This window comes from Mustela putorius, unplaced genomic scaffold, assembly GCF_011764305.1.
Source record: "Mustela putorius furo isolate JIRA1106 unplaced genomic scaffold, ASM1176430v1.1 tig00537303_pilon_pilon_pilon, whole genome shotgun sequence".
Lineage (NCBI taxonomy): Eukaryota > Metazoa > Chordata > Mammalia > Carnivora > Mustelidae > Mustela > Mustela putorius.
In genome coordinates, this window is record NW_025422441.1 from 774,734 (window position 1) to 784,515 (window position 9,782).

Below are 9,782 nucleotides of genomic sequence, written 5' to 3' on the forward strand. Positions count from 1 at the left end.
CGCAGAGGAGCAAGCCTGCCCCCCAGGTCAGAGGCTGCTTCCTTCCTCACCTGGAAAAGCAACAGCGCTTCACCCCCAGCTGCTCCCCGAGCCCACACGAGCGCCTTCTCCACGCGGCTCCACAGCTCCGGTCCCAAGCTGCCTCTCCTTCTCTAACCTGGGTGGGGTTAGCAGAAATGCCCCAGCAGGGCTGCGTGCGGTAGAGGGGCGCAGGCGGGTAGGCGTCTGAGTCTTGGTTTCAGCTCAGGTCATCCTCTCAGGGTCGTGGGATCGAGCCTCGTCTAGGCCTCCGTGCTCAGCAAGAAGTCTGCTTGACACGGTCTCCCCCCGCCCCTCCCAGCAGGCTCGCTCGCTCTCAGACAAAATCAATCAATTACAAAAAATAAAAAGGAAAGAAAGAAAAGAGATGTGGTGCTGGCCTTGCCCCGGGCCTAGCCTGGTCCCTCTGGGGCGCCCCCGGCCGCCTCCTGGCGCCGCGGCCGCAGGCCCATAGCTGCTCCGACTCCCCTCTTCCGCACATCTCCATGGTTCCTTCCCCGCTCACCTCACCTGTTCACACCCCACGCCGTCTCCTGGATATTCTGTTGCTGGGCTCCCCTGCCAGAGACCCCTTTACCTCGGGGCCTCAGCTGTGTGCGGCCCTGGCGTTCCCTCTGGCGGCAGACGCCTCTTCTCCCTGTCCCCTGGCCGGTCGGCCCTCGCCACGCTCCTGCACCAACGTCCGGACCCTGGCCATCCCCAGGGAGCCGGCCCCAGGGCTGGCTTAGCCGAGAGCCCGGCTGTGTTCTTGGAGCCTCTCGAGGAAACTGTCCTTGCGCGTGGCACTCACGACATTCTGAGCTTCCCCGCCATGACCGATGTTCCCCCCAGCATGTCAGCACTCTGGGGCTCTTTCCAGTACGGGTCCCTGGTGGGTTTGTGAGCGGACCCTGACCAGACGCCGGCATGCCTAGGCCACAGGCCAGGCAGGGAGTCTTGGGCAGGGAGCTGCCCCTGCTCGAGGAGCCAGCCACCAAGGGGAGGGGCGGGGAGGGGACCTGTACTGCTTGCCTCATGCTTAGCATGTGGACATGGCTAAGGGAGATGGTGCAGCAGCAGCCACGGGGCGCAGCGAGGTGGACTCCAGGAAGGGCCCAGGGGTGCGTGCGTCCGTGCCTTGAGCAGTCGGGCTTGCCTGGGTCTCAGGCGGTGCAAGGTCAGGCCTGGGCATTGAGCGGCTAGGGGACAGTGGGAGGCCAGCTAAGCAGCCAGTGGCAGATGGCAGGCCCATGGGCCAGGCCAAGAATGTGCAGTTCCTCCACCAGCAACTCTTCGAGGGTTTGAAGCAGATGGGGGTGGGGTGATCTGCGTTTGGAAATAGACGTAGCAGGAAGCAGGCCGGCGGTGTGAGTGGACGGGTGAGCACGAGGCAGCCTTCTGTGCAGGGGCGGGTGAGGGCAGGGAGGAGAGAAGACAGCCCTGGTTCTGGCAGGGGCGGTGGGGCAGAGACCATGGATGGAGAGGACACGTCAGCAGCAGGTTTGTGGGGAGAATGGACGGTGGGCGGGGGACACAGCAGAGGTGCTGGCAGACCTCGGCAGGGACGTTGGCTTGTGGGCAGTGAGTCCCTTTGGAGACACTGGGGTCATAGGTCAGTTGTAGGGTTGGGTTGATGGGTGGGGTTGGGGGGGGCAAGGGGCCCTGGGAGAGGGTTCTCGAGCTTCAGGAGGTGGGGGTCCTGTGGGGGAAGGCCGCAGACAACCAAGGGCAGGGAGGTCCCCCGACAGAGCTGGACTCCAGACAGTGCAGGGGCCCCTCTGTGGGGAGGACGAGGGTATGGACAGCCGGCTGGCCTCTGGCTGGCCTCGGAATGCAGCCCCTAGAGCCCGGCTGGGAGAGACAGCAGGAGGGCACGTAGAACAGAGGACCGAGGTGAGGCTGGGGGAAGGTGCTAGAGGCAGGCTGAGGGGGCCAAGCCCTCGGAGTCTGTCCAGCTTCCCTCAAGAGGCTCCAGTCTGCAGCCCCTCATGGGGAGCAGAGCGATCTGCAGGGCTTTGTCTGAGCCAGGCCCAGGGGGCAACATCAGGTGCCCACTGATGGGCAGAGCTGGGGGAAGTCTGCTCTGGGGCCAGTCAGTCACCTACGCTGTCCCTAGACCCAGGGGACCCGTAAGACCCTCCGCCACGCTGTGCGGTTCCCAGGAGCGAGTGGCAAGGTCAGGCCATTCACCACCCTGCAAACCCGGCGCCACAATGAAGCTCCGGAGGCCTCGGGTCCCTGCCCCCGTCCCCGCGGGGTACCTCAGACGGAGTTCAGGAAGGCGCCGGGAAGGGCAGTGCACTGTGCACGGAGGCGGCCTGGCCGCTCTCCCTGTCCTTGCCCCCCCCAGCAGGCTCTCCTGCTCCTGCTCCCTTTACCCTGGCGATGCCCGCAGGCTCCTCCCCTCCCCAGAAAACGCGGCCAGGAGAGGGATCACAACGTGGAGAGCACAAGGGCCCATTTATTGGAATTTTAAAGACAGCAAGACAGAGGAAGGCCTCCCTCCCCCTGAAATAGCCTCATCTTCTCTGCCCTCAGGGCTCCGCGGGGGGGACAAGGCCCTCAGTCCTCAGGGCCCCCAGAGGGCAGCGCTCCAGGGCGGGGGAGGGGTAGGGGAAGGGGAACCCTAGGCCAGGCTTGGGGGGGTGCTGGAACGGGAAGGGAGACGTGCACCCTCACCCCTTGGCTTGCACCCTCTCCCCAAGACCTGGTGTGGCCCCCGGACCCTGGGGCGGGCTGGCAGACGGCTCATGCAACAGTGAGTGAGCAGGTGGCGGCCTGGGAACCGGGCCCCACTGCCCTGGGCGGGGCCGGAGGGCGAGAAGGGGCCATGCTGGCCACGGCAGGTCCACACAGGAGAATCTGCAGTTACACATGGGAGGGTCGGAGGGGGGTCCCTCGGTCCTGGGCTGTGGCCGGCAGGAGGCGGGGGCGCAAGGGGAGGTGTGACGGCGCTGCCCCGTCAGGGCCAGGACCCAGGCCCGCCACGCCGCCTGAGTGGGGCCCCGAGCTCCGGCTACTCCTTGGCGCGGCCGATGATGGTGAGGATGTAGAGGAAGATGTTGATGATGTCGGTGTAGAGGTTCAGCGCGGCGAACACGTACTCCTCGGGGCTCAGGGACAGCTGCTTGTTCCCCAGCAGCAGCTGGGTGTCCACAGCCAGGAACTGGAGGGGAGGGCAGGCCGGTGAGGGACACGTACCTGCCGCCTCGCTGCCCCTCTGGCCCGCCCCTGGCCCCCCCTGACCCCCCCTCGCCCACCCCCAGCACTCACACAGGTGAAGAGCAGGGCGCCCAGCGAGGCGTACACGATCTCCAGGATGCGGTTGCGGATGAAGATGCAGAGGATGGCGAAGGCGACCAGCACCACCAGGCTCACCAGCAGCACGCCCATGCACGACGTGAAGTCGTAGCGGGTCTGTGGGTACGGGGCGGGGGGGGGGACAGGGGTCTGGGTGCCGGCCCGGAAGGCGTCTGGGCCCGCGGGGCCAGCAGCCTGGCCTTCAAGAGCCCCTCACCTGCATGGAGAAGATGACCACCGTGAAGCAGACCGTCGTCGTGATGCCCACAGCCATGATGACCGCCTCAGTGTTGTAGAAGCTGGCGATCATGCCCACCATGTAGGACAGGCTGATGGTCAGGATCGACTGTGGGGACACAGAGCCTCGTGTGGGGGCAGCGGCTCCCCACCCCCACCCTGCCCCATCCCCACCCTTCTGTGGCTGCAAAGAGGGGGGCAGCAGGTGAGGACGCTGGGGGAGGGGCAGGCCGGGCGCTGGGGTTACCAGGGCAACAAGGTTCCAGGGATGCTTGCGCCGGAAGTCTCCACAGCAGCTGAGGACGATGAGAGAGACGAAGAAGACAGCGTAGGACACATAGTAGGTCCACACGTTCTCCCGGACGAAGCCCTTCACCTTCCCGACGAAGGTGAACACAGCCACAGTGGACAGCGTCACAGACAGCTGCAGGGTCAGCACCAGGAACACCTAGGGTGGGAGCCGGCTCAGAGCCCGCCGTGAGGGGCCTCCGCACCTCCCCCTCCCCTGCCCCCAGCCTCCTTCCGCACCTTCCGGATGAAGGCCTGGCGGATGCTCTTGTCGTCCCAGTTGGTGGCGGGGAAGTCCTGGTTGTCGTAGTAGGATGGGGGGCCCTCTTCATGGTAGTTTCCGTGCTGAGGTGCTGAGGGGCGGGGGGGGGCGGGGAGCTGGGTCAGCAGCTCAACTGGGCACCTGGAGCCCCTGCCCCTCCCCCCACAGCTTCACCCCTCATACTCACAGCCAGGGTCCGGTACCGGGAAGGCCTGTGGTTGTCCATAGGGGTTGGGGGGAAAGGGGCTCTGTGGATATGGCCCCTGAGGGTAGCCCCCTTGAGGGTAAGGGCCCTGGGGGTAGCCCCCTTGGGGGTAGGGGCCCTGCGGGTAGCCACCTTGGGGGTAGGAGCTGGGGCCCTGGGGGTACCCTGGCTGGCCATACGGAGAAGGCTGGAAAGGGGCTTGTGGGTAAGGGGCTCCAGGGTAGGGAGGCATGGAGGGCTGGGGTCCCCCAGGGTATCCAGGGTTGGGGGGAGGATAGCTGTCCCCAGACACCAAGAAACTCTTTTCATGGGGCATGGCCTCAGATTCTGTGGTCTCCCCCTAGAGGAGAGAGAGAGAAAAGTCAGCCCCGCAGTGACAAGTCCCCGGAAGCAGCCACCGCTGCCCCGCCCCACCTGCTGCAGGGAACCAGGACACAAAAGGGGGCATTCATGACTTTTGCCCCCAGGGCCATTGGCAACCCGTGAGCAGAAGGACCGCAAAGCCATGGAGGAGTGGTTGGCAGGCTGTGGGGCTTTGGAAGAGGCCGTTCTAAGACCACCCCAAAAGTGGAGGAGGGGACAGACAAGAGGATGACTTCGCCAGCTCCGCGATTTTTGGTTTTGGTTGTTTCTTAACAGCAAATGGGGGAGCTTTGTGACCGCGGCGGCGGAGTCTCCCAGGTCAGAGCTCAGCACGGGTCGGGGCTGGGGCGCGGTCAGGAAGGTGTGGAGGCGCGCCCGGACCTCCCCTTCGCCGCCCTCCCCTTAAGCAGCTTTAAGGGGCCAGAGCCCGAGGCTATTTCTATCCCAGGAAATCCCCAGGCCATCTGTGAGCAGCGACAGTCCTGACCCTTGTCCAAATGCAGGCCGGACCGTCCCTCGCTCCCAAGGTGGGGGGCAGCAGGCCTGGGTCGGCTGTCGGGGCGCCTGCCAGGAGGGCACGCCAGGAACAGCGGGGTGCGGGGGCGTGTGGGGGATGGAAGCGACCAGAGGGCGTGCGGGGGAACAAAGCGGGCGAGACGGCGAGGCGGATGGGGGCGGCGGCCACGGAACCCGCACCGAGGGCGGATGGGTCCCGCTGCCCGGTCAGGGGGCGCTCGGGACGCGGGTCTCGTCGCTGCCGCCCCCGCCCCCGCCCCCTACTCCGCCGGCCCGCCGGCCAGCCGCCCGCCCGCCCGCCGCCCGCCGCCGCGCCGGGCCCAAGCGGGCCGGGCGCCCCGGCGGGACCTACCGACTGACCCTCCGCGACGCCGCTCGGCTGCGCAGAGCCCGCGCGGGGGCGGCCGGCCCAGCGGCCGAGCGGGTAGCCGCGCCGCTGCGCTCGGGCCAGGGACTCACCACTCGCGGGGCGCCTCCGGAACGGTGCGCACGGTGTCCGGTGCGCGACCGCGCGGTCGATGGCCGCTGCGCCCGCACCCACACCCGCACCCGCTCGGCGGCCGGCTCGGCTGGGCCTGCGCCTGCGGCTCGGGAGACGCTGCGGGGCCTTGTGACGGGGCGGGGCCTGGGCGGGGGCCGGGCCGGGGCGGGGCCGGGGCGGGGCCTGCGGCTGCGGAGACGCAGCCGGGCCCGGTGTCGGGGCGGGGCCTGGGCGGCGGGGCGGGGCGGGGCCTGGGCGGCGGGGCGGGGCCTGGGGGCGGGGCGGGGCGGGGAGGCGGTGGAGCCGGGCTGCGGGCCGGGGCTGCACCGGGAGCTCTGGGCTGCTCGCGGTTGGGTCGTACCCGCTGTGGCCGCCGTGCTGGCTCCTTTCCGAGCCCCAGGCGGCGCCCGGCGTCCCCCACTGTCCGCGGAAGGGCAGGCTTGGGCCGCGGGGGCTGAAGACCCTGGAGGCAGAGGCCCGGCCTGGCCGCTTGGGTTCGGGGAGCTGGAAGTGCATTCCGGAGCCTGGGACGCGCTGCCCGAGACTCCAGGCTGCGCTGGTCTTCAAACCCCGCTCTCCCTCTTCTCTGGCCCTTTCGTGCGGGCTCTCCTAAACTTGCGGGCCTTCCCCGCTGAGCGCCCCCGCCCCGCTCCCGCCAAGTCACTGAGACCACACTAGACCTGCTATGTCTTGCGTCCTCACCGCATCCTCTCGGACGGTGAAGGTGGCCTTCTCAGCCCCGCGTCATCGCCGCGGCCGTAGGTCAAGTCAGCTTCTTCCCGGGACTCCTGCAGTGCTGCTGGGGCCGGCGGACTGCCGCAGCCCGGTCGGTTTGGGCCGCAGTGCCTGGAGGCCCTGTTCGTGGCCCTCCCCAGACCCGCAGTGGTTCGGAGAATGCTCCCTCCCGACCCATGGCGCGCTGGCCCACCGCAAGACCAGGGGTAGCTGGGGAAGCCCTGAGCTGACTCCGCTCCTGCTGGTGTTACAGACTTGCCCCTCACGGCGGGTTCCCAGCGGTCACCAGTGTGACAGCTGATCCACAAAAATCCTGGAAAACTTAGCCCCCTGGTCGCGGTGGGACCTGCTCTGGCACAGGCTTGGAGCCTGGCCGCGGGCTGGGGTGCGAGACACGCCTGAGACAGTGTGTGAAAGGTGATCTGCTCTAGGACAAGAGAAGACATGGGCAGGCAGGGTGTAGAACAGGAAGCCCACGCAATTTACCGAGCTCACGTCAAGAAAAATCATTAGAAACGAAAACTATGAAGTGGAGGTGGGGGCCTTGGATGGGGCCCAAGCAAGTCAAAGGACCTTAGGGACTTTTTTTTTTTTTTTTAAGATTTTATTTATTTAGGGCACCTGGGTGGCTCAGTGGGTTAAAGCCTCTGCCTTCGGCTCAGGTCATGGTCTCTGGGTCCTGGTCTCACGGTCCTGGGATCGAGCCCCGCATTGGGCTCTCTGCTCAGCGGGGAACCTGCTTCCTCCTCTCTCTCTCTGCCTGCCTCTCTGCCTACTTGCGATCTCTGTCAAACAAATTTTTAAAATCTTTAAAAAAAAAGATTTTATTTATTTATTTGATAGAGAGACACAGGGAGAGAGGGAACACAAGTAGGGGGAGTGGGAGAGGGAGAAGCAGGCTTCCTGCTGACCAGGGAGCCCAGTGGGGGGCTCCATCTCAGGACCCTGATGTCATGACCTGAGCTAAAGACAGACAGTTAATCATCTGAGCCCTCAATGCGCTCCAATCCTTAGGGACTTTAGGGTCAAGTTAAATCTACCAAGAAGAGTGCGCTGAGGGGAGCCAGGGGGTGGTAGCCGGGGGCTCTGAGAGGCCCATCCCCGCAGAGGGACAGGCCCATGCTTGGGTGCTGAGGAAGGGAGTGTCTGTTACTCTACGGAAAGAGGTTGGAGCTGGCTGAGCAGGGGGAGTGCAGGGAGGGTGGGGACAGAGAGGGGATTGGGACCTGGTCAGGCCAAGCCTGGCAGGGCCCCCAAAGGACTTTGGCTTTTACTGAGTAATTCTGGCTTTTCCCATGGCTTAAGCTGGAGCTGTGGGCACCACTTCACAAGGCTCCGCTGCCCTCTGTGTTGAGGACGGACAGTAGGGTTGGGTAGGCGTGTCAGAGGGAGACGAAAACAAGAGGCTAGTGCAGTGGTGACCCAGGGAGGAGAGGAGGGAGGCTCAGGCCAGGGTGCTGGGGGTGCAACCTGTGTGCAGGCTCCCCAGGTCCCCCCGGACGAGCCACAGGGTTAGTGAGAGGTTCCCAGCAGCCATGGGAACGAATCTGGGAGGCTGGAGGCAGATGACCAAAGGTGGGGCGGTCAGTAGCAAGAGCGCAGGTGGACCCTAAAGGTGCAGCCGGGGGGAGGCCCCGCACCACCCTGGGTCCTGTCTGCGCCTCCCTTTCCCCTTCTGTGATGAGGATCTGCTCAGTAGCACATGTCGGCAGAGTGTGTGACCTCTGCTGGGTTGTCCACGACAGTGACGATGCGGTCTGCATCGGGCGGGAAGACGCACAGGTGCACAGACCAGGGATCCCCCCGGGAGGACAGCAGACGGTGGCTGTGCTGGGCGGGGTGGAGGCCGTGCTGGGCCAGGGTGGGAGCTGTTCTCCTTCAGCAGCCTGTGGGCCCTCGGCTGGCTGTGGACCCTGACCCCCCCACCAGCTACACCCCTGCCACCAGCTACAGGGCCACCAGCACAGGCTCCGTGGTACAGGCTGAGCCCGAGGCCGGCCCCGCCCATGTGCAGCTGCAGGGACTGTCCCCCACTCCCTGCCTGTGCCCCAGCATCCAGAGCAGCACGGCCAGACCCTGCTGTGTGCCACGGAGCACCGAGTGCCACCCCGCTCTGCCTTGGACAGTCCCCGGCCAGACTGGATCCTGGCCCACGTGCCCCAGCCCCTCTCCGAGGCAGGGGAGTCTCAAGATTGGGGCAGGTGTGCTTGTTGGGGGGACGCTGGGAGCCGGCCTGCACCTTCCCCCGCAGGAGTCTGAGTCCTGGAGACCCTGGGCTTGAGGGGGTTGAGGCGTCCCCGGCCCAGCAGCGGATGTGGTGGGGAGCGTCTCCCCGAGGGCCTGCTGCTGCGGGGGCTGTGTCTGGAGCCCGTGCTCCGCAGTGGCAGGGGGGCCCAGGAGGGCCTGGACTGCCCACCTGGGCACCTGCACACAGTGGCCTCCTCCAGCAGCGGCAGGCTGAAGGGAGCTGCATAGACAGACGTGGGCCCCACTCTCCCTGCTCCTCAGAGCCCCGATGGGCCTCTGTCCTCTCCTTTCCTCCAAGTGGCCAGGTGGGTCCTACAGCAGGACCCCCAGTGGCGGCGGTCAGGGCTGAGCCTGCCCCCCCCCCCACTGTGACATCGTGGAGCCCAAGCAGCTTGCCACGGACACTGGGAGAGGGAACGACCTGGTCACGGGGGGGCCAGGGGCCAACGAGCATGGAGAGCCAGTGAGGGGGTGAGAGCCAGTGAGGGCGCTGAGAGGGGCGGGGCTGGGGACACTGTGCTCCGAGGAGGAAGCAGGGCAGACAGGAGCCTCTCTAGGGATGGGTCCCCTTGGGTCTCTTGGCCAGGCTGGCCACTCAGCTTGGGGTTTACCGGGTTACTGGGATGGGGAGCTGGCGGGCCATGGCCTGTGGGGTCTCCAGACCCAGTGGGCCCCGTGGAGACGGCCAGCAGGTCTTTGGAGCAGGTTTCCATACACCCTGCAGCCCCCAGACTGCATAGGCAGTGACCAAGAGAAGGTGCACATGGGTAGGGCTCTCTGGGGACCCCAGCACACCCTGGGGCCCTTTCTCGACCTGGCCTTCTACCTTGTGTTGCGTTGTGTTGCGTTGCGCTGCGTCGCGTCGCGCTGTGCTGTGCTGTGTTGTGTTGTGTTGTGCTGTGCTGTGTTGTGTTGTGTTGTGCTGTGTTGTGTTGTGTTGTGTTGTGCTGTCTTGTGTTGTGTTGTGTTGTGCTGTGCTGTGTTGTGTTGTGTTGTGCTGTGCTGTGTTGTGTTGTGTTGTGCTGTCTTGTGTTGTGTTGTGTTGTGCTGTGCTGTGTTGTGTTGTGTTGTGCTGTGTTGTGTTGTGTTGTGCTGTGTTGTGTTGTGTTGTGACCCTGTACCCTTCCCCT

At 65.8% G+C, this 9,782-nt stretch overlaps 1 protein-coding gene across 3 annotated transcripts; it reads right to left on the reverse strand.

The window, feature by feature from the left end:
• Nucleotides 1–2,455: 2,455 nt before the first annotated feature.
• Nucleotides 2,456–5,806, reverse strand: GRINA (glutamate ionotropic receptor NMDA type subunit associated protein 1). Of its 3 annotated transcripts, none has more exons than XM_045074203.1 (7): nt 5,542–5,806; nt 4,293–4,650; nt 4,084–4,196; nt 3,803–4,003; nt 3,536–3,664; nt 3,292–3,435; nt 2,456–3,184 (listed from the first exon to the last, which is right to left on the reverse strand). In XM_045074203.1, exons 2-7 carry the CDS (start codon nt 4,624–4,626, stop codon nt 3,035–3,037), a joined length of 1,071 nt encoding a protein of 356 aa, XP_044930138.1. In that variant the 5' UTR covers nt 4,627–4,650; nt 5,542–5,806; the 3' UTR covers nt 2,456–3,034. The 3 variants fall into 3 exon arrangements, with proteins under 3 accessions (XP_044930138.1, XP_044930137.1, XP_004779505.1); XM_045074202.1 differs by having other exon boundaries at nt 5,649–5,805; XM_004779448.3 differs by lacking the exon at nt 5,542–5,806 and adding an exon at nt 5,161–5,369.
• Nucleotides 5,807–9,782: the final 3,976 nt, after the last annotated feature.

Coding starts and splice junctions, on each gene's coding strand:
- GRINA (XM_045074203.1), bottom strand. CDS start 4,626: ATGCCCCATGAAAAGAGTTTCTTGGTGTCTGGGGACAGCTATCCTCCC. Junction 4,004..4,083: donor GCCAGGCCTTCATCCGGAAG/GTGCGGAAGGAG, acceptor CTCCCACCCTAG/GTGTTCCTGGTGCTGACCCT. Junction 3,436..3,535: donor TGGTCATCTTCTCCATGCAG/GTGAGGGGCTCT, acceptor CCGTACCCACAG/ACCCGCTACGACTTCACGTC.